This window comes from Microtus pennsylvanicus, chromosome 1 (assembly GCF_037038515.1).
Source record: "Microtus pennsylvanicus isolate mMicPen1 chromosome 1, mMicPen1.hap1, whole genome shotgun sequence".
Lineage (NCBI taxonomy): Eukaryota > Metazoa > Chordata > Mammalia > Rodentia > Cricetidae > Microtus > Microtus pennsylvanicus.
Window position 1 is genome coordinate 209,079,567 of NC_134579.1, and position 27,986 is coordinate 209,107,552.

General features: G+C 42.0%; 1 protein-coding gene across 1 annotated transcript in view; it reads right to left on the bottom strand.

Moving 5' to 3' along the window:
* Nox3 (NADPH oxidase 3) overlaps nucleotides 1-27,986 on the bottom strand; it is a 66,418-nt gene that overhangs the window by 21,245 nt on the left and 17,187 nt on the right. The window contains exons 6-10 of the mRNA XM_075959293.1: nucleotides 25,023-25,204; nucleotides 21,897-22,026; nucleotides 16,261-16,353; nucleotides 13,977-14,230; nucleotides 7,209-7,371 (exon numbers count right to left, since the gene is read on the bottom strand). Coding sequence (XP_075815408.1) covers nucleotides 7,209-7,371; nucleotides 13,977-14,230; nucleotides 16,261-16,353; nucleotides 21,897-22,026; nucleotides 25,023-25,204 — 822 coding nt within the window. The remainder of the gene's footprint in view (nucleotides 1-7,208; nucleotides 7,372-13,976; nucleotides 14,231-16,260; nucleotides 16,354-21,896; nucleotides 22,027-25,022; nucleotides 25,205-27,986) is intronic.

The following is a 27,986-nucleotide window of genomic DNA, read 5'->3' on the forward strand; positions in this document are numbered from 1 at the left end:
CTGTGAGAATAAAGAACAAGGCCCGTGTCGGAAGGATACTGTAGTGCTAGGATGTTCGCTGCTATGGGTAAGTTGCTTCATGTCATTTGGAGACATGAACAGAATGGGTACCATGTATTTCTACCCTAGAGCAAACAGGAACACTGGCCTTCCTTGGTCTTTTTCTCATTGGCCACTAAAGAATTTTAGAGATGGCCATTGAGAGGAGGTGAAACCTTAATTTTGAAGACCAATCTTAGAATTGAAATGTCAGTACGAATCAAATGACCTAGTTTCTCAAGTGAATTTCTTCACTATGGAAAGTACACCCTAGACTCCATGTGTACTAAATTCGTGTGGCAGCATTTGATGGGTGTGTGTGTTTGTGTATGTCTGTGTATGCACGCACGCATGCGTGCATGTGTGTGTGTGTGTCTGTGTGTGTGTGTGTGTGTGTGTGGCTCGATCTTGCTACCGTGACACTGCCTCTTCCCAAGGAGCAGGAAAGTGGGTAGCAGTGGGCTCTGCTGCCTCCATCCAGGCAACACACCTCTGTCTCCACACTGTGCACAGGACAGAACAAAGAACAGCTCCATGCCACTTCGGGAGGGAGACCCTGCATAGTGGACAATTGCGAAAATAAGAACGTTTATCCCTGGAAAGATAGAGACTGCAAATGCCATTTAGAGAATGTACCATCTCCCCAATAAATAGCTGCTATTATTTTGCAGGTTCTATTTTGCCGTTGTTATTTTCAAAATAATCCTGAATGAATGTAACAGTGTAAAAGAGACCAAAAAAAATAGAAGAATGAATTTCTTCTTCTATATGAGACTCTCCAGTATGTAAAATGTGCAGCTTTAAAGCAATACAATCATACAATTATTTTTCTGGAACCCCATTAAGACTAGATCAGCTATTGTAAAACGCTTTTCATCCATACGATTCTTTTTCTTTAAGCCATTATTCTGCACGTTAACCATCTCAGAACTTTATTGCTATCCTGCCATCTGGCCCATGACTAGATGTCTTTGTGATTGCTCTAATTATAGTTAGTAATCCTTATTGAAACATTCGCCAGCGGTGGAACGATTCTCTAGATGGTATTCTATGGAATACTCTCAGGTACCAAAATAACCATAAAGCTGGCTATGCTGGCACTTGACAGGCAGAGGCAGGTTGATCTCTGTGAGCGTGAGGCCAGCCTGGTCTACATAGTGAGACCCTGTCTCAAAGCAAAAATAGAAACAAAAAATAAAATGAAATAGATTATTAGATAGTGACACAGAGCTTCAAACCATGTTACAACGGAGGCCCAAACCAAACCAAATGCTGATGGCATCAATAACGGGAAGTTTTTTTATTATATGTTTTATTTAGATCTTTTCTTGTATCAGAATTATTGCCAAAGCTAGTAGAGTTAATAAATCCAGGCGCTGTACATGCTAGGACTGTCCCCTTCCCATAGGACAAGGATAATTCCTAATGGGGTACCAGAGTTTTCTGAGGCCACCTAATGAAAGTGGGGAGCCTATGCGTGCTTGGGAGAGGCAAATGTGGTTTGAGCCACCCTGCTCAACTGATTGCTGATTTCTGTGACTTGCAGAGATGATCAATTCCAGGAGTGGCCAGAGCTCCATTGTGAGGGAAAGCGCAAGTAAATAATTTCTCAAAGTAAACGGATTAAATTAAATGCATTTTTCATTCATTAGGAAAGGGAGCAGGCCCCTCTTTGTTTTATTAATATCTTTAAGTAGAGTATGGATTTTTCTGTCTTTCTTGGCCTCTTCCCCTTGTTCCCACTGGCCTGTACTGTCTTTTTATTTGAATTATCTGTTTATTATATTAGGTTAGGAACCCAAAGGCCATTTTTCCGGGACACACTATAAATACCCATTATCACCGTTACCTATTATTGAATTGATGAAGAGAGACAATTATGAAGGAATTAGATTATCTCAGCTTTTCTATAATCTGTTTTATTGTATTCTGAAGATTACCTATGCAGTTAAGAAAATGAACCGAATCTCCCAGCTGGCACTTCCCTCGGCGTCGTCTACGCGGCTGTGATATTAAGGAGAGCTAAAATGTGTAAGCCAATACATTTATGTCAGCAGTCCTCCCCCCTTCCCCCGTTCACACACACCTATTTCATTCATCATGCTGACAGTTTGCACAAGCAAACTGTCCCAACTTTTTTCAAGAGCTCTTTCCACAAATTGAGTGTGATGCAGAATTAATCATAGCCGTTAGGCGGGGCGTGGAGGACTTTTATCACCACAGGGCGTTTACACGCTCAGCACACGGCTTCCTCCATGTTGCACCAGAGACTTCTCACCCACCTTCCTCTCCTCCCTCACCCACAGGGCCACCCCCACTCTTGTCTCCATCTTAGCAACGCTTATGCTACTTCTGTGCGGGAAATACCTCTTTAATGCAACGTGACTTGTATTTTCACTTCCTTCAATCGACTCATCCTTACGTTTGTGGTTAATTTTCCTCCCCGGGTAATTGGTTCCTTCCTCTTTGCCCTCCATCTATTTTATATTAAATTATTATTACTTGAATGATGTGCACGTGCACATGTGTATGTATGTGCTTGGGTGTTTGTGTACAGGAGCGCAGATGCATGGGTGTGTGTGGAGTTGAGAGAACGACCTTCAGTCTGTGTCTTCATCTTTCACTTTGTTTGACATGGGGGTCTCTTGTATGTCGCTACATATATCAGGCTAGCTGGCCCTTGAAGTTCCAAGGATTGTCCTGTCTCTGCCTCCCATCTCACAGTAGGAACAATGGGTTTACAGACACAACTTTCAGGCTTGGATTTCTGGAGCTTCTGGGGACTCAGACTCAAGTCCTCACGTTTGTGTGGCAAGTATTTTATCCAGAGAATCATCTCCCCAACCTGCTTTATATCTAAATATAGAGACAGAAACAAAGACACTCTAAAGTGTTTGCTTCAAACAGACAGTGCTACTTTATCCTCCCAAGAATAAACCTGTACCTTACTGGTTATGAGCCTGCCTTTACCTAAGAGGATTTTAGAATTACATGGCAAAGGAGAAGGGGGAAGAAGGTACCATGTAGTTAGACATAGCGACCTAACTCTGTCATCTTAGCATGTAAGAGGCAGAAGCAGGATGATTCTAAGTATTTGAGGGCAGCCTGAGTCATAGGGTTCCAGGCCAACTTGGGCTACAGTGAAAGTCCTTTCTCAAAAAGCCAAGGGAAGAAGGAAGAAAAGGAAGTGGAGGAAGAGAATGAGGAAGAAGAGGAAGAACAGGAGCAGCAGGAGGAGAGATTGTATACAATGGTCACAATGGAGAAAGGTTCAGCAATTTCTTTTTATGTGGAGTTACAACTTGAGGCTTAAACATTAAAATGCATACTTTTATGCCAAGGGGTAGTTTGCATTGAGACGAGAAAAAAAAATCCTATCCAATTGCAGTTAACAATGTACACCAAAAATTTCAGCTCTCCATTTCTATGCTCCTGTTCCTCTCCTCTTGTTACAAAAGAGAACGATTTGGAAGTTATAGCCTAGACCTAGAATTGTGAAGATGCTGTTAGCTAGACACACACCACTTTGCTCTGCTCCACTTTCGAAATTATAGAGACACTGACAGTTTAGTGGAGGAAGTCGTATTTATATCTCACAAGCGTGTAGGCGGCACTGACGAATATTAGTTACATAAGACTGGTGAGAGCTGTACACATGCGCGCGCGCGCGCGCGCGCGCACACACACACACACACACACACACACACACACTCACCTACCTGCTTCATGGGACAGAAACTTCCTAACCCTGTGACTAGGCATGCCAATTCCTAACTGTCAGGACTTAGGCACAGTTTTCAGCCTAAACTCGGAATATCCTGGAGATGCCACTTCTTCTAACAGGGAGCGTGGAGGTGAACATGAGAATATCACACTCTGGGTTGCTTGAGTCCGTATTGAGTACCAGAAGGACCTAAATTCAAGTTCTAGTTCGTTTGTTCATTTGTCCTCTCTGCTTTGTGTCCCTCATTGGTAAACTGAGGGTATTAAATTGTTTTAATGAAGGCAATCTAATATGATAATTGTATCATTCTTTTTAGCTTTGGGATTGGCATGTGTTTTCTTTTTTTGTAGAACAGAAATAAATAGCAATTATTTACAAGAGATTGTATAATATCAGATATGTAAAATGCGCAGTTCTATACTGGCTGGATAGAAAATTCTTGATAAATCTTTGTTGGTTCTGGCAGTACTAGCAATCTGTTTATATCTTTGTGGATGTGATTCATATTTATATTGTTTTATGAACATGTGCACTGTGGTTCTGTATTTCACATTATTTGCCTTTAAAAAGTACTCCCTGTTTGATATGGATTCTTACTTCTCCATTGGATGGACTAGGACCATACACGTTCAGAGACGTGTATGGAAGCTCAGAAGGTTATGCTTCTTCATGATAGCTGAATCAGGCAGAGCCTCCTGGAGAACAAGATTTGGATACAGAGATGCTTGGATCAGAAATGGTGGAGATGAGGAGGTGGCTTCATTAGTCAAGTGCTTGTCTTTCAGGTCTGAGGATCTGAGGTCAGATCCCCAGAACTCAAATAAAAAGTCAGTCATGATAGTGTGCACCTGTGATCCCAGTAAAGACAAACAGGCCCATAGAAGCTCACAGGACAGATAACCCTTTCAGAAGAAATCCTGTCCCTAACAAAAGGTAGAGGTGCTCGAGGGCTGATATTTGGGTCTTTACTTTGATCCTGATACACATGTTGTGTTCACAGGTATCTGTGCTTGGAACTTGAATCTATGGGTGCACTTACATGAGTGTGCACATGCACGCGCGCACACACACACACACACACACACAGAGACAGAGAGAGGAAGTGAGGGAGAGATCCTGTGCACTTGGTTGCAGGTACATGCTGTATCATGTCTACTACGTCTTGACTGTGTCATAGAAAGAACTGGGTGACCTGGATATGGAGTCTGTCTTTGATGGTCTATGCATCATTTAATCAGGTCACCTTACTCTTTCTAAGCATCAGTGTCCGTATCCAGGAAAAGGAATGTAAATTGTTATACTGTGTCGTGGTCTTGGGTGTGACATGTTACTCACAGGCTCATGTGTTCGAACACTTGAGCCCCAGCTGTAAGATCAGTTAGCTTCAAGAGCAAATGAAAAATGTATGCCAAGCACCTGTCACTCAAGCAGCTGATTCTACTCTTCTTGCTTAGTGGCAAAGATAGCAGGTTTTGAGCCCCTGGCTCACACTTTGTCACTGTGTCGTAGAACATAGTTCCCGAGCAGAAGAAAGAAGGAACAGCAAACGGTCCACAGAACACAAACTGTGCTTCAGCGTAGCTGTAAAATGCTCCCGCAGGCTTGTGTGCTTCAACACTTGGACCTTAGCTGTTGGAGGAGGTTGCAGCCTTGGGAGGTTGGCCCTACCTACAAGCATTGGCTTGGGGGAGGAGCTAAAGATTTATAGCTGTGTCCTGTTTCCTGTACAGCCTCTGCTTATTGGCCTGTTAAGATATGAGAAAACAGCTCTTGCATGCTCCTACTGCCACAGGGCCATCCTTACCAGGAGGGCTAAATCCTCAAATCATAATCCAAAATAAATCCCCTTTCCCTTGTTTCTTGCCAGGTATTTGGTTAGAGCAATAAGAAAATGTAATGGTTCTACACCAGGATCCATTTACTGATTATAGTGTCTTCCTTTGGTCCAGGAGGAAACTGTAACCAAAGGCCATGCTGATCAGACATGTGCAGGAAAGGATCAGAGATAACCTTGCCAAGTGTCCTCCTCCGTCATGGCCTTCAGTGCTCCATAGTCAACACGGTGTGCTGACTAGTTTCATGTCAACTTGATACAAAGCCAGGGTTAATTTGGAAGAAGACATCACAATTGAGAAAGTGTTCCCACTAGACTGGTCCATGGGCAAGATTGTTGTGTATTTTCTTAATTAGTGGTAGACCCGGGAGAGTCCAGTGCAGATGCTCCCGGGCGTACAAAAAAACAGGCTGAGCAAGCCAGTAAGCAGAACTAGGTGGCTTCTGCTTTGGTTCCCGACTCCGGGTTCCCTTGAGTTCCTGCCCTGACTTCCTCACCTTATGGATTATGATGTGGAAGTGTAAGATGAAACAAACCTTTTCCCCAGGTTGTTGTCAGGTGCCGTGTTTTATCACAGCTGTTGTGGTACCTGATGCTGATCCTAATTGGGGTTGGGCTTAGAGAAGGAAAGTCTAGAGCATGACACCTTAGGATGATGAGTTCTCTGAGCTGAGGAACCAAGTCCTTCCTGACCTTCATCAACTGCCCCGCTTTTTCCTTCAAAGGTTTGTTTCTGTAACTCCCCTGTTGACCTAGAGGCTGTGTTCTCCACAGTACAGTCTCATGAAGAACACTAAGATGACGCTACAGGCAGAGCACGGGTGTGTTTTGTTCCATGTATTTCTTGTTCAGGCTCATTCATTTCCCCTAAAAATAATTCAGTGTAAAATTGCCTGTATCTTGCAATGGAAGCTTCAACCATTTGGCCTCTGAGCTTTGTTCTCTGTGTGACTCCCATCACCAATAAATTTCAGTATCTCTTCTCCTGTTAATCTGTCTTCTGTTGTTTGGCTTATAGACTTAATGATGAAAGCTTCAGGGGGTATAAAGGAAGGCTCCTTTTGCCTTGACTGGGCCAAAGCTTGAGACAATGTCTTGTACCAGATAGTATAAGGGAATGGAGACACCTAGTCTAAGAACATACAAGGAATCAGAAAGGGGGATTTGGTGCTGGGTGGCAAGACCATTGCAAGAGAAATAGCAAGCCCTGTTAGTACAGGCCCTGGTAGGAAGATGGCACTGGGCATTTGCAAGCACAGAATGGATCTAAAGAGATGATGGGGAAGGCTGCCTGTTAATATGACTAACAGCCACCCAGTCACATAGCCATTTGCAGCCTGTCCACATTTTATTGAAATGAGCAATTACATGTCCTGTAATGGCAATGAAGCAATAAAATTTATGTCTTGTCATTTTTTAACAAGATTAGACATAACCCTGCTCATAAATGTAATCCTGAATGGAGATTTTTAAGAACATAAGTATGGTTAAGGATCCTTAAGTTTATCCCTCATAGTTAATTAAAATCCTCCCCAGGAATCGGCAGAAGATAGATAAAAGGGGGTTGAATCCTTCCCTCCATGGAAGGGTGAACTAATGATTTTTCCATACCTTGCTCAGCTCAGGCAGGCTCTGTGGCTCACAACACTGATACCACATGGACTTGAGAAGAGAGGCGAAGGGTGTAACTCCAATTCCTGTCGCAATGCACACACTTACAGGGTAGTGAAACACATCTGCCAGAGAGCCTCCAAAGGGCCCATCCACTGCCAGCCTGGAATCAGAGAAAGCCACATGTTAGAGTGTCTTACTCTTGAACACAAAGACATCTGAAGCCCATGGTTTTTATAGGATGGGTTGGCAAACACCAGCAGAAAGGTTGGTTGGGTATATAAAGATTCTCTGTCTGGGGAGGGGAGATGAACTAATTGGTTGGATCAGTGCTTACTACGTGAGCTTGAGAACCTCAGTTCATTCGATTCCTGGGACGTACATAAAAAGCTGAGGGTGGTAACAAGCTTGAAATCCCAGTGCTGGGAAAGCAGAGACAGACAGGTCTTTGGGGCTCTCTGGCCAGCCAGTCAATCCTAACCACAAGTTTCAGGCAAATGAAGGACTCAATCTCTCTTTTTCTCTCGCTCTCTCTCTCATAAGAAAAAAAGAAAGAAAAAGAAAAAAGAAAAATAATGTGGAGAAGCAAAAATCAGAGAAGCAGCCTATAACATCAACTCCTGGTCTTCTCATGAGCATGTGCACTTAAGCACACATGCATACTCACATGTGAGTGACACACTCATCCCCCCCACATGAGTACACACACAAGAGTATACATACAAGGACACATATATTTACACACATACTCACACGTGAGTATACATAAACACACACACACGAGTATACCCACAGACACACACACACACAAGCTCTATCTGTAGAGCTTGGAGTAAGCACTAGAACTCAAGGGTCCACCCACTGGAGAAACACTACCTGGACACCCTGCCTAGGTGTTGGTCAAGGAAGGCAAAGCCTGCCTTTTCCTGCTTGCGGCTTATCTCATCAACATGGCTTGCTCTTTTCAGAGCTCTGGGGTCTTCGCTAGCTGCCCGTCTGACTTTCTTCCCTCTGCTGTCAGCCAAAAGCAAAGGAGACACTCCACGGTGACTTAGAAGATTGGCATTTCCTTTTTAGGGTGAAATCCCCCATTTATATTTGTTTTCATACATAGCTCTCATTTTAGTCTAATAGAAGTGATTTATTTGGAATAAATATAATTTTGAAATAACTTGTCAGTTTTATACAACTTATAAAACTCACTATTTCAGATTATATTTTTTTTAAAAAAAATACTTTGTGATCAGCAGTCCAGGGGCAGGAAAAATGTTTTGTCTTTGCTCAGCAACTTTTCCTTATAATGGTAAAACACATTCTTTGAATAAATAAGCCGTTTGACATGAACTGGCCACTGAATTCTTCCCCATCTCTTCTCCCCAGTTCTCCAAGTTGGCTTTTCGTTTGTTTTCTAAATGCACCGCAGTGCTGTCTTCTGCCACACAGCACCCTTTCACGTGGACTGCTTCGATGCAATTTATCCTCTCCCTTTACTTGCTTAGATGATACCCTTCCTCTGGGGTCTGCCCAAGCCCCATTTCTCCAGGGAAATCCTCCTGGACCCCTTTGACCAGGTGAAATTCCCTCACCCATCCTTCCTCACTGTTGCTGTAATATTAGCATTTTTTTATTTATGTGAATTTTTTATTGATTTTTATTGAACTCTACAGTTTTCACTGCTCCCCTTCCTAGCTTTCCCCTCCCCTTCAACCCTCCCCAAAGGTCCCCATGCTCCCAATTTACTCAGGAGATCTTGTCTTTTTCTACTTCCCACGCAGATTAGATCTATGTATGTCTCTCTTACTGTCCTCATTGTTGTCTAAATTCTCTGGATTATGATTTGTAGGCTGGTTTTCTTTGCTTTATATTTAAAAACCACTTATAAGTGAGTACATGTGATAATTGCTTTTCTGTGTCTGGGTTACCTCACTCAAAATGATGTTTTCTAGCTCTGTCCATTTTCCTGAAAATTCAAGGTTGTTATTTTTCCCTGCTGTGTAGTACTCCATTGTGTAAATGTACCACATTTTCCTTATTCATTCTTCGGCAGAAGGGCATCTAGGTTGTTTCCAGGTTCTGGCTATGACAAACAATGCTGCTATGAACAAAGTTGAGCACATGTCCTTATGACATGATTGAGCATCCTTTGGATATATACCCCAAAGTGGTTTTACTGGGTCTTGAGGAAGGTTATTTCCTAATTTTCTGAGAAATCGCCACACTGACATCCAAAGGGGCTGTACCAGCTTGCACTCCCACCAGCAATGCAGAAGTGTTCCCTTTTCCCCACAACCTCTCCAGCATAAGTTGACATCAGTGTTTTTGATCTTGGCCATTTTTACAGGTGTAAGATAGACTCTCAGAGTTGTTTTGATTTGCATTTCTCTGACGACTAAGGATGTTGAACATTTCCTTAAGTGTCTTTCAGCCATTTTAGATTCCTCTGTTGAGAGTTCTCTGTTTAGGTCTGTGCTCCATTTTCTTTTATTGGATTATGTGTTCTTTTGATGACCAATTTATTGAGCTCTTTGTATATTTTGGAGATCAGACCTCTGTCTGATGTGGGGTTAGTGAAGATCTTTTCCCATTCTGTAGGCTGTCATTTTGTCTTGTTGGCCATGTCCTTTGCTTTACAAAAGCTTTTCAGTTTCAAAAGGTCCCATTTATTAATTGTTTCTCTTAGTGTCTGTGCTGCTGGGATTGTATTTAGGAAGTGGTCTCCTGTGCCAATGCGTTCAAGTGTACTTCCCACTTTCTCTTTTATAGGGTTCAGTGTGGCTGGCTCTATGTTGAGGTCTTTGATCCATTTGGACTTGAGTTTTGAGCATGGTGATAGTAATGCCACCACCATTTGTTAAATACTGTGTGTGTACTCTTGATTTAGTTATGTCCATCTTGACCTCTAAGTTTCTAAGTCTCTGGATGTGGGGAGCTGGTTTGTCTTTACTCATAGCTTATCTGGTACCTGACTGGCTACCCAGCCTGGAGCTGCTCAGTAACAATTTGTTGAATCAATTGTAAAGGGAATATTTAGAGCATTTCAGTAGGCAGAATATATTAAATAACTCCAACTATGCCAAAGTACACATTTACATATGAACAAAGATATGCTAATTAAAAGGTTTCTAAGTCATTCCTAACCACCACCCCTCAGGAGAGCCTGTCACCTGAATGGTGAGGGTGGGGGTTAGCCCATTTGGGCCTTAAATATGTGTTCATGAAAGTCCAAATGGATTTATTTAAATATATTCTATATCCCAGACTTCCTAATAATTCAAATGAACTCTCCTTGAGTTAATCTTAATTAATAAGGCTTAATTACATATTGATATATGGAAATAAAAGAATGAAGCTAAAAGGGATTAACCAGAAGGTGCTGGTTATCTTAGTCCACCGTAGATTATTTTTAAATAATTAGATAGATGATAGATAGAAAGGTAGATAGAAAGAGACCTTACCCATGAATTAAGATTGTTAGTTATTTTTATAATTAGTAATCAGTAATTTATTTGACACCAATTTAAAAAAAGATATCAATTAAATTCAGAGGACACTTGTGTCCCAGAGTCCACAGAAATATACATTACTTTCTAATTGTTTATAATTGAGAGCCCTTCCTTGCCCTGTGTGAGAACTGACCATTCTCTTCCATCAACCTGAAAGGCACTATGATGTCTAAGTTTGAGACAGTTCTTTTTCATGTCTTACTGAAATCTGTAAGGCTCTCACCTTTGACTCCTTTAGAGTATATATAAGCTTTCTCATTTCCTATATATCAAGTCTTGATGTTTTAAAATTTGCCTTTTGGGGGGTAGTAGGGTGGGTGGGCTACATTTCTCTATCCCTTACAGTTGGAATAGATAGCCTTTGGACACAGGACACATTTCTACCCTCTCTCCCTCCCTCCCTCCCTCCCTCCCTCCCTCCCTCCCTTCCTTCCTTCCTTCTTCCTTTTTTTCTGTGTGCTGTGACTGTGTGTGCTTCTGTAACTATGTGTGAATATGTGCTGATGTGTTGATATGTGTACCTGTGTCTGCTCACATATGTGTTTGTATATGCATGTAAAGGATACACTTGACATCAAGTGTCTTCCTTGATCACTCCATTTTATATATTGATGTAGGAAGGATCTTTTATTTGAACCAGAAGCTCACTGATTTGACTAGTCTGGTTAGCAAGCTGACTGCAGGATCACCTGTCTTTATCCCCCGAGCACTGGGATTACAAGCAGGCTGCCATGCTAACCCAGGGTTTCAGTGGATCCTGGAGAAGTAAACTTGGACATCACAGTGAATTCCCCATCTGCAGAGCCATCTCCTGAGCGCTGGATGAATTCTGCTTTTGTGTTTATTCACCTCTCATCCCTTTGGTCTGGATTCAAGGTTTAATGTAAAGCAGGAAGTTACTGTCTCACAGCAGCTGAGTCTTCCTGGCTCCTTGATGCTCACGCCATCAGCCTCCTGCCTCATTTTTCTGAGCTCAGAGCCATTAGGAGCTAACACTACTATTGGTATATCAAGGGTACTTGGCTTTTCTTACTTTGCAGCCAAATGTAGTAAGTCTTTCTGGGCACTAATACATTATACCAATATATATGGAATATGATAGCTAACCCTACATCAAATATTAAGCATTACTGTGATCTCACACTAAGTGTAATCTAAAAATGTAGTTCTCACAGAATTAGACAGTAGAGTGATGGTTAGCTGGGTAGCGCTGGGAGTGGGGACAGGGGGGAGGGAGGTGTCAGTGAAAGGAGAGCTAAGCACAGTGTACAGGAAGGACACTGCAGGGACCACAGTGTATAGCAAGGTGATTGTATTCAGTGACAATCTAAGAATCGTCAAAAATGCAAAGAGAGCACACATTAATGTTCTCATTGTGGAAGTGCTAACTAGGAACTGTCCACTAGATAAAATAATGTACACATATAAACATAATGTGTATAAACAGGGCAGATATACAAATGCGATGCACATGTACTTCAAAGCGAGTATATATTAATGTTCTCATTGTGGAAGTGCTAACTGTGCTAACTAGAACTGTTCACTAGACAACATAATGTACACATATAACCACAATGTGCATATGTAAACATAATGCAGATACCTAAATGCAAGGCACATGTACTTCCAAATACATGCTCTACATAGTAAGCACATGTAATTTTATCTATCAGTTACCAAAGACTAAGAAGGCTGGGAGGGTTCTATCCACGAAGGACAAAGGGTGGAGCAGATGTACCCAGAGCAGCCCCGGAGATCAGATCACATGAGACCTCAGAGTGTCACTCCGTGGACAAGAAGCTGCCCGCAGCGCTTCTGTTGGGTTGATGGAAAGCTTGTTGGTTGGCGAAGGGAAGGATGTTTGACAGACTGAGTAGCTGGATCCACACAGAGCAGGAGCAAGGATGGAAAAAAAGTAAAGGTTTGAAACTTAGCAGTGGAGAGGATGGGCAGGCATGAGGGAAGCTTGCGGACACCGTAACTGTGTTGCACTGTGTGTTGTGTGTGTGGGTGTCACTTCCTTCTACACTTGCCCCTGATTTTCACTTCATTTTAACATTAGAATTCTGTTTCATTCTCATCCTATATGACTCATCTTTCACAGGAAGGCCTGCATCCCTTCCATCCACTAGACACAACCAGTGTGGCGTGCTAACGGTTCCACCACCTTACGGGGAGAGTGGGGAGGAGGGTGACAAGCTCATTTCATTTTGTGCCTTAGCCTTGTAAGGGTGCCTACCTAGTCATCAATAAATAGTTGTCAAATTAAATGAGCTAAAGGATATATGCTGGACTGAAGGTGTTAGGTTATGTTATCTTTAGGAGTCTGACATCGTTCTTGGTCCTGGAGATACTGGAGAAGGGTGACATCACCCCTGCAGGGACTTCAACATAAGTATGCGCCACTGTGTTTTTAAACTAAAGCCAACATGCAGTGGCCGCTGTCCCCCAAGAATGGTACCAGTAGACTTATTTTTTTTAATGCTTCATTGAAATATTTAGTTTTGGGATTGTTTTGTCTCATATTTTTCTGTTTCCTTGATTTTCTGGGGCCCTATCCATGGACTTCATGTATTGTTTGTTGGATGATCCTATAGGGATGGGAATCGACCTTCTTGTTCACTCACAGGAGCCAAGGTAAGATCATGCACACAGGGTTTTGGGTCAAACACTTGGGCTTTTCTGAATAGGGTGTGTTGGGGGTAGAATCATGACCGACATGAGAAGAAGCCCCAGCTCCAGTGCCTTGTGCTGTGTTTTTGAAAACAGGGCTGCAGAGATGAGTAGTCTCTATGTCAATCTCCTATATGTTACCGTGTAGTTGCGTAGGAACAGTACAGGTTAAGTCCCATGGACCAGAATAGAGCATCCTTCTTCAGGAGACCAAGCTTTGCAAAGACAGCCCGAAAGCCCCGTCTGTGATGGGAGAGCGCTCACAGGGTTGTCTGACTCATGGCAAGCCGTGCATAATTAGACAAGAGCTACTTTTGGGTCTGGAAAGGAAACCGTTCTTTCTTCCTGGATCATCGCCTACTTTTGTTGAACATTTATTTATTTTTACAGAAATGTACTTGCTTCTCTTAAATTATACATTTTATGGAGGCTTTCTGTTTTTTCTTTTTTCGTTTTTCTTTTTTTTTAACAAACTCAAGCTTGCAGCCTGGTCTAAAGCCATCTCCAAGTCTGACAATTTGTTGCTACATTTAGATATTTTCCTGTCTGAAGTACTGAGACTCGAATAAAACAGTGACTCACGGGGTCTCACCTTGGCATGCTGCAGAGCTCACTGGGGGCCTGCCCCTCTGCCCCAAAGGCTTTCAATAATGCCTCTGTCCAGTCTCCAGACGCGCGGATGTGCACACTGAAGATGTCCTCCTGGGGAGCAGAGGTCAGAGTGAAGGGGTGCCATTCCAGCGGGGAAATGGATGGGCATTGGATGAAGATGTACTGTCCAGGCGCCATCTTGAAATCACGCTTCTTCATGTGAAGTTCCAGGACTGCAGACGGGTGATTCACCACCTACGACAGAGCAGAGAGCTGTGGGGATTCTCACTCAGGTCAAACAAGGGCACAGTCGTCATTCCGCCAAAGGCTTGAAAATCGTTAGGTGGTTTCTATTTCCTTAGAGCATTTATATTTGTCACTGCTTTCATGCCTGGACTTGCAACTTAAGCGATAATAGAGTTCCTTGGGCAGGGCTCTGTGCTTGACTCTTAGTAACGGCACAAGGAGGCAACAGAGCAGGCATGTGACTCCATGCCCCCACGTGACCAAACTTCCCTGAGCCCAGTAAATCATTTCTAACTGAGAATAAGTGGGGATGAATGGATAGCCCATAATTTTACTGGAGCGTATTAAAAATAGTTACCACATCATCTTCAACTCAAAAACAAAACAAACAAACAAACAACAAAAAACCTAGCAGTAATGTGTTACCTTTGGAAATTACTTGTGTGTTTTCTCAATCTCTTGAGAATTAACCCTGCAATTTTCTTCATGATAAAGGGAAAAATACCAATCTTCCACTTCTTTCTAAAATGTTTTATTTGTTGAGTTTTTTTTTTAAACTAAGCATTGTCTTGTTTCTGAGTTTTTGATATCGGGAATCCCTGTGAAGCTTGTACGAGGACTTTACACTAATGGCTTGTCCGAGGACAGAAGGAGTTGCCCTCCCTAGACAGCCATTCTTTCATGAAAAAAATCTCTGCACACTTCCACGTCCTGTATAGCAAACAGACACAAGAACACAAGCCAGCATGGGAATACTGGGATGGCACGTTTCCATGTAAGGAGCTCCTGACAGCGTTTCATCTTTAGTTCCAGGATTCTGCTCTCCCTTCTGACACTGCCTCAGATGAAGCATTCTCCTGTTCATCTTCTTTCAGTGAGACAGCAGAAGGACTGTGGAGCTCTCTTCAAATTGTACTAATACTGGGGAGTGGGTAGATGTGTTGGCTGATTTTGTGTCAACTTGACGGGAGCTAGTGTCAACTTGACGGGAGCTAGCGTCATCAGAGAGGAAGGAGCCTCAGTTGAGGAAATGCCCCCATGAGATCCAGCGGTAATGATTTTCTCAATTAGTGACCAATGAGGAAGGGCCCAACCCATGGCAGGTGGTGCCACCCCTGGGCCGATGGCCCTGGTTTCTATAAAAAAGCAGGCTGAGCAAGCCATGGAGAGCAAGCCAGTAAATAGCACCCCTCTTTGACCTCTGCATCAACTCCTGCTTCCAGGTTCCTTCCAGCCCTGCTTGAGTTCCTGTGTTGATTTCCTGCAATGAAGCACTATGACCCGGAAGTGTAAGCCAAAAGAACCCTTTTCTCCCCCAACTTGCTTTTTGGTCATGGTGTTTCGTCACAGCGATAGAAACCCCAACTAGAACAGTAGAGTAATTTTTACTTCTGTCAACCCACGGGTAATTCTTTTTCTGCCTATCCGTTCCTATCTTCCTCCAGCATGATGTAAAACTTAATGAGCCATGAAGACCAATAGCAAGACGGGGAAGCCCCACCAGAAGCACACCACTACACAGAGTAGAGTACAGAGTAGAGTATGATGTCTGCCCTCTCCATCATAAACCTCCAGCACCTTTTCATATCCTGAAGCCGTGGCTTCATTCTAAGCCTGTGCTCAGTACCCCCAGGTAAGCATGTGCCTGCCTGAAGCTGTGTGGATGATTCTGGCATGTTTGCAAAATTCCACCTTGATACGGTACCTGAAGTTACTATGGTCAGTGTAAAGCATTCTTTGTGGTTCCCCGTCTCTTCCTCACTAGAGAAAAGCCATAATAAAGAGAAATATAGCTAACTCCAGTGCTACGCCATAAGCCTTTATCAGAATTCTATGTGCCAGCATGGAGCCTTGATCCCTGGCTCCAGTAAAAATGGTCACACTGAAAGATGCTCCGATACAAGCAATTATTAGAACAGAAGATGAGCCTCTAAATTACAGGCAGTTCTGTAATAAAAATGGCAAATTAAAAACTTGGGCTAATAAAAAATTTTCATCTACACTCAGGCTTTTATTCAGACATAAAGCTACACGCATACCTTGGTAATGACAACTTCTTGTTGGAATCTCCAGAACCTAATTATTCTTTCCCATGCGTACAAGACCACGGGGCCCAAAGCCCATTTCCAGGCCTGGGGGGAGGGAGGAAGGGAGGAAGAGAGAGAGAGATGAAAATCCAAAAATTTCTGATTTGAGCCATATCCATTTATAGTACAATGAGACTAAGATATTTCCCTTAATATTGGCCCAGCTATCAACAACAAGATGTCTCTGTGTACTAAATATGATAACATTTAATTATTTCTTAAAGTCTACAATCTTATTTAAGAGATTAAATTCTCCTCTATGGGTTTTTATGCTTGCTTGATCAATGGTGCCTTTATGTAATTAGAAATAATTGAATTTTCAAAGAAATAAGAAAGGCAGATTGGTGTTTACATTATGTATGATAGGGTCGTAAATGCTCCCAAACCCACTCAAAGTCAAAGGCTACAAAAAGCATTTTTCAGCTGATGTAAGAAGTTTCAAATAGTAATTTTGGGAGCAAATAGAGCCTCACAACTAGGGGATTTGTCTGAATACAGACACCCACAGCCTCACGTACACACACACGCGTGTGTGAACACACACATAGTGTTATCTAGAATGAAAAAAAATCAAGCTAGATTCTTTAACACCTCGAGTCTCAGAGGATCAGAACAAAGGCATCCACAATTGTCTGGAGACCTATGATAAGGAAAATTTCCATATTGAAAAAATTACTATTACTAAATAGTTGCTTATGATGTATACTTTTTTGAGTATAATCTTCATTATAGATGACCCATTTTTTGGCAGCCTATTGTCACAGGTATTGTGTATAGCATAAGAGATCTTTCTCTAGTAGATGGAAAGGAATGGAAACATAATTTTTTTTGTGGTTCAATGTTAAACATTCCTGATATCGTATATTTAAGGTATCGATATATGATAACCACTTTATTTCATGGAAGAAACCAAGGCTCAGTCTCATCAAGCCACTCCTTCAGTATGATATCTGGTGAAGATACAGGCTTGGGTGGAGCCGGCACCCAGTCTGTTCTTGTAGGATCTCAGCTGCCTCGCTCAAGTACTAACTAGACAGCAGGAACAGAGTTCCATTACTTCCTGTCTGACACCAGAATAGATCCCGAGGCTTGCTTTATAAAACAGCAAGAGATTCCTGAGCTTATTGAATTTTTAGCATGTCAAGGGTTTTTGTTTTTGTTTTGTTTTTGAAATCTTGCCTTAATTTTATAGAGAAAAAGAAAACATAAACAAACTCCGATTTTCTAGGAATGTGTTTGAGTTGCCTAGGAATGTTTGGCTGGATCTCAGAGAGCCTCATTGGACCTCAAGGTTGGAAAATGTTCTTAAATCTCATTATTCTAAGTCTACAATGACCTAAGCTCTCCAATAACCTTGGGAGCAGGGAAGGACCATCCTTCTTTTGAGTCTGTGTGTTCTTTTTACACTCACTACTCATTTCCTTACTGGCTGTCCGGCTCCACCTCCAAGACCACAAGCTTTTTGATATGATTTTTATTTCTTTTAATTACCTTTCTTATTTTTAATTTCTCCCCCCTTCCTTCCTTCCTTCCTTCCTTCCTTCCTTCCTTCCTTCCTTCTTTCTTTCTTTCTTTCTTTCTTTCTTTCTTTCTTTCTTTCTTTCTTTCTTTTCCTCCCTTTCTCTTTTTCCCTCTCCCCTCCCTCCCTCCCTTCCTCCCTCCCTCCTTCCCTTCCTTCTTTCCTTCCTTCCTTCCTTCCTTCCTTCCTTCCTTCCTTCCTTCCTTCCTCCCTCCCTCCCTCCCTCCCTCCCTTCCTTATTTGTTAGTCCTGTATTCTTTTTTTTTTTTTTTTGGCATGGTACTTGTCTTCATCTATCAGCCCCCTCTGCTTCTTTCCTGGGGGCCTCTTGCTTGCTTGACAAACGCCTGAATTTATTCAGGCAACACAAAGCAATTTGACCCATTTACTCTTTTCTGCCTCAGTGGGATTCAGCAACGTGTTCAGAATAGCAGGGAGGATAAAACCTTTTGTCCACTCGTGCTAGGGTGAGGCAGTGAAGTTGATTAGAGAAAGAGTAAGGGAAATGGCAGGAGGATGGAGCTGGACCAAGTAAACGAAGCCACGCTTTCTTATGCTTGAATAGACCAGAAAGTATTTTAAGAAGTTGTTTAGATATTTAGAGAAATGACAGCAACAATTTCTACATGAGAGAAAGATTTGCAAAGACATTCACATAGTCTTTGTGTATTTTCACAAATAATCTTCCATATCCATTCGAAACCCACGTTTTAGACATCACACAGTTCATTTTAGTGGTGTCAAATCAGCCATGGCCTCTGATTTTTCCACATTGATGAAATGGAATGGGTTATTTTTCTTTTCGTGGTTAGTCGGGAAGGAGAATGTAAGCCATTAATCCTTGGCTCTATCTCTTTTCTACTATATAAATTGCTCCAGGAGGAGATAGGGAGGCTTATTTATACTGTGATACTCCCAGAATTCCTTTGGGAGTTCAGGAGTGAGGGTGAGATACAGCTAGTAAGTGATGTTAGGAAAGTGGCCCGACTGTGGGTATCAGCATAGACAGGAGTCAAAAGATGGAGAGATCACGCTCCCATCTCTTAGCCTGTATTTTCAGATATACCATGAAGTGTATGTGTGTGTGTGTGCGTGTCCACGCATATGTGCATGTATGCTTTCGTGCCTGTCTGCCTGCCTGCCTCCAAGGTCAACTTTGGGTATGGTTCCTCAGGAGTCTTCCACATTGGTTTTTGAAATAGGATCCCTGACTGAGAACTGAAGCTCACTGATTAGGCTGAGGTGGTTGGCCAGTGAGCCCAACAGAGCTGCCTGTCTCCACCTGCCAGGGTTCAGATTAGAAGCCCACTCTAATGTGCCAGGCTTTATGTAGGTGCCAGGGATTGAACCTAAGTTCTCACACCTTCATGCAAAGCTCTTGACTGACTGAGTTCTCTCCTCAACTCATATCTTTGGCTTTTGTATATTTTAATTTTGCATTTTTCAAACTGCAAAATGATTGGAGAAAATTCTTAAGTTCCTGCCAAGCTTTTGAATGTTTTGGGTTTATTCACAGAGATAAAAATGATTCTGGGAACACATAAAGGAAGTCTTGAAAGAAGGTCAGAGATTTGGAAGGAATATCATAGGCTGCAGGGAAGAAATGGCACAGCCAGGCGCAAGGTCAACAGGTTTTTTTTTTTTTGTTGTTGTTGTTTTTGTTTTTTTTCAAGGGGTGGCTTTGCTTGGATTGCAAGCCCTTTGTAGCAGAGGCAACACTTTGAAATACTTTCAACCTCACTTTCTCAATTTCTTAAAAGGCCAGAACTGTTTAGTATGTTAGCTTCTCTAGTACTGAAAACCAATAGGGACGCTTAGCTTTCCTGTTTCCTACCCCAAAAATGTTCAGAAAATCACAGTATAACGAATGCATTACAACAGAAGCGAGAACGTCGATTTGACAGCAGCAACAACAAAACCTGATACCTCCACTTTTATTCCGGCCAGAAAATAGGGGCAGATTGGCTTCGATTTTATTTTATGTGTGTGGCTATGAATACACTATTTTTATAGGCAATAATCTCTCCTTGTGTAAGTTTCCCTTGAGTAAGTCCTGTGCAAGCGTGGTGACATACGACTTGATGGTTGTTTACTGATTGGCTCTTCCCTGGTCCAAATGTTCCCTCTTACCCTTAACCTTGTTCCTAGAAAGTGGGAAAAATCAGAGCCGTATGATTCTGATGCACGGGAAAATGAGCTAATTCCTTGGTGAAGGAGGACCAAGGTAGACTTATTGCATGAACAGCTCTCAAATCTGCAGGCTTGGGTGCCTGTGAGATTGGGAGAGAAAAGAGGAAAAGGGATTTCTCTGGACAGTTTCTACAAGGTGATGGAGAAAAGGTTCTCTGATTCCACATTGTGTCACTGATGGCTATTTCTACAGACAAAAATCTTCATTAAAAATGCCCCAGGAAAGAGAGGCAAAGAGGACTAAATTGAGTCTTGTTAAGCAGTGTTAGGTCTGGGGCAGTGAAGCAGGGGACCCCTCAGTGTCCTTGGAATGCCTTTCTGGTTCAGTGTCTATAAAACATCAGAGGGGATATTGTCCAGCCCAGCCAAGTGGTAATTGCACAGCGTACAGACGCTTTGGATCAGGATCCATTAAAAATAATGGGAAAGGGTGACGCTGTGCGTTTGGGTGCACAGAGGTGTAGCTGGGGAGTTAGCAGGAGATGGGGAAGTTTCCCCTCTTCATCATAACTAATGCCAGAATTCACGGTTGGGAGCAGCCCCTGGTCTGTATTCATGAAGTGTGGGAGAGTATTGATTTTTTAATGGAGATGCTGGGGCTGAAGATTTTAGAGAGGTACTCACGCTCTTCATTAATATGCAGGCCAGATAGTGGCTGCCAAGAGCCGAGTTTAAGACAGAGACAATCTATCCACGGAGAGTTGAATCTAAGACAGAGACAATCTATAGCAGCCATTAAAAGAACCACAGTCCAATGGGCACGTATCTCCCATCTCTGGGTTTTAAACATTTCTCCCAGCAGTTTCATCCCAAAAATATGGCACTGGATTTAGTGTATTTGAGAATTTTTTAAAAAGCAATTATTTGTACTTTTCTGATGTCATTGTTTAACTAAATCCTAAATATGTTATATGCGATTATATTCTATTAGCTCATTTTAAATGATACATATTTTGCGCACTCATTGCCTGCTAGTTTTCATTTTCCATCTTTGTTTTGAGACAAGGTTTTATGTCTTCCAGGATGGTTAGTTTTTTGAGCACCTCCTATGATGACTCTCTTGCTCCCATGGTCTGAGTGCTGCAGTTACAGACTATACTACTATGCCGGGTTTATGTGGTTCTGAACTTCAAACTCAGTGCTTTGTGCGTGCTAGGCAAGTACTTTACCAACTTGCTGCAGTCTCGGCCTCCTCTCCTTTTTAATGTAGTCTTTTCATTTATTTTCTGCCACATGTCAATCGCCCAGTTAAACCAACAGTGTGTGCTTTCCGAATACACTGGTGATCAAACGGGAGGATTATTCCTGTTTGCTGATGTCTCCAACTGCAGTGGCTGCCGCATACCCAGAAAACACCACTCTCAAAAATCTGTGGACACTATCATTAAATTAATACTCAAATGAATTAAATCTATTCTTGGCTAGCATTGAGTTTAAGTAGAACAAAAGTAATTGGACACTCCTAATTCTTTGGACCACAAAAAGTTGTAGAAAGGAAGAAGAGTAGGCTTGTGAAGAGGCTGGGTCCTCTCAGATCCTCAGGAGGCAGGCAGAGGGAGAGTGGGGGTGGAGAGGATGGTGGGCAAGCCACCAGGCTAACTCCCTCAGAGCCATTACTCCGCTGTTATGAAGTCCTGCAATATCAGACATCCATATTTAAGCCGGAGTAGAACACATTTCAAAGCTGAATAAAGTGCCTTTGGCAGTAAATCGCTTTTAAAATTATCCATAACTCGATTTCTCCATTAGCCCTCTTAATAAAGAGTTGGCTTCATCTAGTGGTGACATGGGCGGTTCTTTTTTCAAGCCTATAAAAGCTCTCGTTATTTTAACTGTGGGGACAGTTATTTTTAAAATCAGCTCCTGGGTTCGCTCTTACCGAAGGTTCTTTGCCAGAAAACTGAGGCACAGGGCACAAGGCAGCTGCCTGCCATTCGGCGTAGCGGTCTCTGCAGAAGGTGACATTGTGCAGCCGGAGACTTTCTGGAGTTTGGCCTCGAACAATCCGACTTAGACACACACACACACACACACACACACACACACACACACCACCAAAACAAAACAAAAAAAGCATGAAAATGTCAGGCTGATTTTGTGCGGTGTCTTTACACAGATTTATACTCTGCAGTGGCTTCCAGAAAAACACTCCCAGCTCTTGAAACTTGGGCTGTCATTCACTTCCCTCGGCGTCTTTAAAAATAGGCATTTAAAAAGCTTTGGGTAACTTTGAAGATCCCAGAAAAGAAGTACCCTCTCTGTGGTACCCTGTGTCACATTGAAAGTGTCTATATTAGAGAATTCATAATGAAGGAAATTGTTTGAACACATCCTTTTGTAGACTGTTGAATTTAATTAGGTTTCATCTCGCTCTGATTGCTGATTTGGGCTAATTGGCTAACTTCGTACGATTGGTTCCTTTTGCAGATTGATTTAACTTCTACCCTTCTTAGCTTGTATCTGAGCGCTTAGAAGTTTCAAGAGAATAAGTCCAAAGAAGTGCCCGGAATAATGGTATTTGTTTCCCCCAGTGACCTCTAGTGGGCTTAGCATTTGACAAGGTCAAAACGGGTCACTTTGAAATGTGTCTTTGAGGCTGTATTGATAAATTTAAAAGTAGAGAGAGAACCCTGAATGAATGGAGCGCTGGATAAAGAGTCCTGTAATCCTACTATATTGCACTTGTTACAGATGCATGACTAACTGACCTTTGCAAATTGCTTTGGCATCAACTCTCAGGATGACTTTCCTGACTTGTAAAGGGCCAGACATTGAGGTAATAGAATCTGGGAGCTGCCCAATTAATAGGTGCTTATGAAGAAGATGCATTGGTTTATTTTTGAGAAACTAGTTTCTCATAGACCAATAAACATCAGCATCCCAGAGATACATGTCCTGGTTTGGCTGTGGCGTGGTCGTCTCCTTTGGCATTGTAGGGCATGGGGGAAAGCAACTATAATGCTCCTGAAACTAGTCGGGTGTCAGTTAGAAACAACACGCTAGCCTCTGACTTTGCTTCTTGTATACTGCTTCTTGAAGCTTGATAGCACTTGTTTGAGTCAGGTGAATCTCCAGGGCACAAATAATGATCACCTGAGGTGGGTGTATGGTAAGTGGGGACCAGATTGTGGACATTATGCATTTTGGTACATTCATTCTTAGATGTTAGGCAATTTCCCCCATGGTATCTATAGGAGGTTCTAGATCATTCCATATGTATGTTAATCAAAAAAGTAAAAAGTTTAAAATTTCTCCATTTATACCATTGCATAACAGGTGGACAGACTAAGGAGCTTTAACACCTTCAGCAATCCTCCATTTACTCAGCATTTTGTATAGAATTTGCAAATCACTTTTGATGTAAACAGTAGCTGCAGACTATGTCAAGAGGAGATTAAATAAGATCCTTATCCCCAAATAAGCCTTTCAGCAAGATTGCAATAACTCCAGCATTCTCCTTATGAAATATTATTTATGTACAGAAACATCTTCAGCAAGTGACTGACCATTGGGATCCACTCGTATTTCAATACAGGGGATGTAGGTTTCAAGGGTTGCAGGAAGATTTTCTATGTTAAGAGTTTTCTTCCTAAAGTTAATACAAAAATCAATATCCTTTCTATGGACTAACAACAAACACGTTGAAAAGGAGACTATAAAATCATTCCTATTAATGGTAGCATCAAAAATACCTAGGAATAAACTTTCCAAGAGATAAAAGACCTCTACTGTGAAAAATGTAAATGTCTAAAGAAAGAAAAGGAAGAAGACAGTAGAAAATGGCAAGACTGCTCATGGATTGAGAGAACCGATGCTATGAAAAATAGCCATTTTTACATTACAGACTCAGTACAACCCTAATCAGAATTCCCATGACATCATTCACATAAATAGGAAAAAAAATCCTAAAATTAATATGGAACCACCAAAGACCCCAGCTAGCCAAAGCAATCCTGAGCAAAAAGAACAATGTTGGGAGATTACCATGCCATATATCAAGATACATTGAGAGCCATAGTAACAAAAACAGCATGGTACTGGCACAAATACAGACATGTAGATCCATGACACAAAACAACTACACATAAGTACAGCCATCTTGTACTGGATAAAGTTGACAAAAATGAACATGGGAGGAAAAACAGCATCTTCAATCACAGATGCTAGGAGAACTGGGTGTCTATATGTAGAAGAATGAAATTAGACCCATATGTCTTACACAAATATCAACTTCAAATTGATCAAAGACCTCAGTGTGAAACCTGAAAACACCAAAACTGTTAGAAAAACCAGGCAGAATCCTACAGGATTTGGATGCAGGACAGGACTTTCTAAACTCTCCTTTCACTCAAGAATTAAGGCCAATAGTTGACAAAGGTGACTTCAAGCAACTAAGACAGCTAAGTACAGCAAAGGAAACAGTAAAGCCAGGAGGAAGCTACTGAGTAGGAGCAAATGTCTGTTATCTAAACATCTGATAGGGGATTAATGTCCACAGCACACAAAGAAGTCAAAAACCAGAGTTAAAACAACCCAGTTTTTAAAAAATGAGATATGGATCTGAACAGAGCGACCTCAAAAGAAGAAATAAAAACAGATAAGAAATATCTCAAAGCATTGAACATCCTTAGCAATTATAGAGATGCAAATTAAAGCTAGTCTGTGATTTGATTTCCTCTTCAGCCTGTCAGAATGGATGGGACTGAGAAAACAACTGAGGAGAAAAGCTGGTGAGGCTGCAGGGGAAAGGGAACCTTCATTCACTGTTGGTGGGGTTGAAAACTGGGGCAGCCATTATGGAAACAAGTGTGGAACATTCTCGAAAAACTCAAAATAGACCAGTCATCCCACCCAGATATACCACTCCTTGGCATGTACTCAAAGGACTTGGCAAATACTTGCCCAACCGTGTTCACTGATGCTCTGGTCACAATTTCACCATACTCAGGGAATATGTGTACACAGACACCCAGATCTGAGCATCTGGAGTACAGCATGGACTTACCCTCCTCCATGGATGGCCAGACTGATGAAGAAGATGATGAAAACATGGTGTGTATACCAGAATAGCTCATAAGAGGACTGTCTGATGCACTCGGTTGAAGAGGTCATGATCAAGATCAAAGCCAGAGAGATCACCAGGCCAGTGATCCCCGAGACTGTCATTAGGAGCTCAGTGGTTGTGCTCTAGGAGATGCAAAGGCCACCAAATTAATCTTTTGGACTTTTGCACTTGGATCAAGATCAGTACTAGAGGAACCAAGCAAAGAGCAGTTTAGAGTGTTGGCTCCAGTGCCCTGGTCCTCAACAAGGTGCAGGTCCACTTGGAGAAACCAGCTGGGCAAATTCTTCCCTCAAGTGTTTTTTTAAAAAAAAACACTCTGCCATTAAGTACATATTTTCCATTTCCACGAATTAATTTTCTTGTCAAAACTACTATCTTGAATCGGTACTAAAAAAGCATTTGGAGGACAATGCTGCAGAATGAGCTTGAATTCCAAGTTTTCAATTTTTAAGATTAAAAATATGGCTCACCACGCTTAATTGCATCTTAACATTAATAAACACTTTTTGGGGGGAGAGGCTCCTTAGGGACGCTCCTAATAAAGCAGTTGCATGCTCTGCTCCCCTGGTGGCTCTGCCTTGCTCTAGCTTTTTAATTGGAAGGACCATGACTTGCATTTCCTTCATATTCTCTCAGGGGGCCTTGGAATGGGGCTGGGTAAATCCTCTGTGATCAATAAGGGTACAGCTATTCTTATCTGGTGAGGACTCCCCAAAGGGCAGGATTCTGACCCGTGTGTGTGAGGGACAGCGAAATAGCCGTTGAGGATATTAATCACAAGGTGTTCTGTTTCTATTGTGCGTTCCCATATTCTTGCTTAGTCATTAGCATTCATGCCCCGTGTTCCCATCACTGAACCAAATACAGCTCAGTAAACTCACACTGTATCTTTTGTCAGTAAAACCTCATTAATTTAGGCTGCTTTGAGATCTGGAAGTAATTTGGACAGGGATTTCTCCATAGTTTACTTTCTCCTCGTCACAGAGTAGGAGAGTAGAATAAACTGAAAGAGGGTATACGTAAAACATTTTAAATATTTTTTGTAAGTGTACTCAGAACTTCAGAAGTCAATTTACAACACTTAATGTGCTAATTTCAAATCATTCATTATTATTATTATTAAAACAGATTTCTCCTTGTTTCCCTGTGATACATTTCTGGACTGGTCTGAGTTGCCATGAATAGTCTAAAATAATCCCGCTGCATCACCTATGAGTTGCTTCAATGTATGTTTTGAGTTATTGATAATCATCTCTCCAAATACCCAAATTAAGGGGCTTCTGAGCTTAATTAGTACTTACCTGTAGGGATAAGTCCCACCCCTAAGGGGGCGTGTTCACCTCGGGCTAATGTTTGCCTATAAATTTGGCGAGCATGCTAAGAAAAAAGTTCATAGCGCTAAATTCACAAATTAAAAAAAGATGGAGAAAACTCACATTAGAGACTTAACAGCACAGGTAAAAGCTCTAAAAATAAAAAAAAAAGCTGACTCACCAAGGAGGAGAAGAAGACTGGAAAAATCAAATTGAGGGTTGAAATCAACAAAATAGAAACACGGAAAACAATCCAAAGAATCAATGAAGGAAACAGTGCTAGTTCTTTGAGTAAAATCAACAAAATTGACAAACCCCTATACAAACTAGTTAAAAGGAAGAGAGAGAACACGCAAAATAACAAGATCAGAAATGAAAACGGAGCCATAACAACAGACACTGAGGAAATTCAGAGAATCATTGGGTCTTGTTAAAAAGCCTATATGTGACAAAGTTGGAAAATGTAAAAGAGATGGACTTGTTTTTAGATAAAATCCAAATACCCAAATTAAATCAAGACCAGGTGAGCAGCACACAATGCCTGTCTGCACTCTATGTGCTACCATACAGTTTGTGAGCTAGGAGCAAGGGGCTAGAGGTTAAAATACACAAACACACAGACAGAGAGACAGAGACATGGACCTCTAGTCACTGGTAAGAAGCACTCTATACAATAGCACTCTGGAGGCTTAGCACCCAACAGTCAAGTGGGCCAACAGGTGAAAACCTTATCCTCTGATCCTCAAGGCCAAGGCAACCTCTTTTGGCTACAAAGAAAGAAGAGCTGGAGAGATAGCTCAGTGGTTAAGACCATTGGCTGCCCTTCTGAAGGTCAGAAGTTCGATTCCTGGCAACCACGTAATGGTTTTAATGGAGAATTTTACCAGAAATTCCAAGAACAGCTGATACCTATACTCCTTAATGTGTTTCACATTATAGAAACATAAGAGTCTTGCGAAACTCTTTTTTTGAAGCTGCAGTTATCCTGATAACTAAACCACACAAAGACTTAAGCAAGAATGACAAATACAGACCTATCTCACTCATGAACATCGATGCAAAAATTCGCAATAAAATACTGGCAAACCATCTTCAATGAGGACTACTGCCGTTTTTGGCCACAGAAAGAAGAGCTGGAGAGATAGCTCAGTGGTTAAGAGCATTGGCTGCCCTTCCAAAGGTCAGAAGTTCGATTCCTGGCAACCACATAATGGCTCACAGCCATCTGCAATGAGGTCTGGTGCCCTCTACTGACAACAGAAGGGAAAGGCAGGAGAGGTCCCTGGGTCCCTGGGTCCCTGGGTCCCTGGGTCCCTGGGTCCCTGGGTCCCTGGGTCCCTGGGTCCCTGGGTCCCTGGGTCCCTGGGTCCCGCCTTTTCCTTCTGTTGTCAGTAGAGGGCACCAGACCTCATTGCAGGTCAGAAGATAGAGAAAAATTTGCATTCACGGTCCCTACTTATAACAATTCTCTCGAGACCAGCCTGGAATACAGAGCGAGTTCCAGGACAGGAACCAAAGCCACAGAGAAACCCCTGTCTCGAAAAACCAAAAAAAAAAAAAAAAACAAAACAAAACAAAAAAAAACTATTCT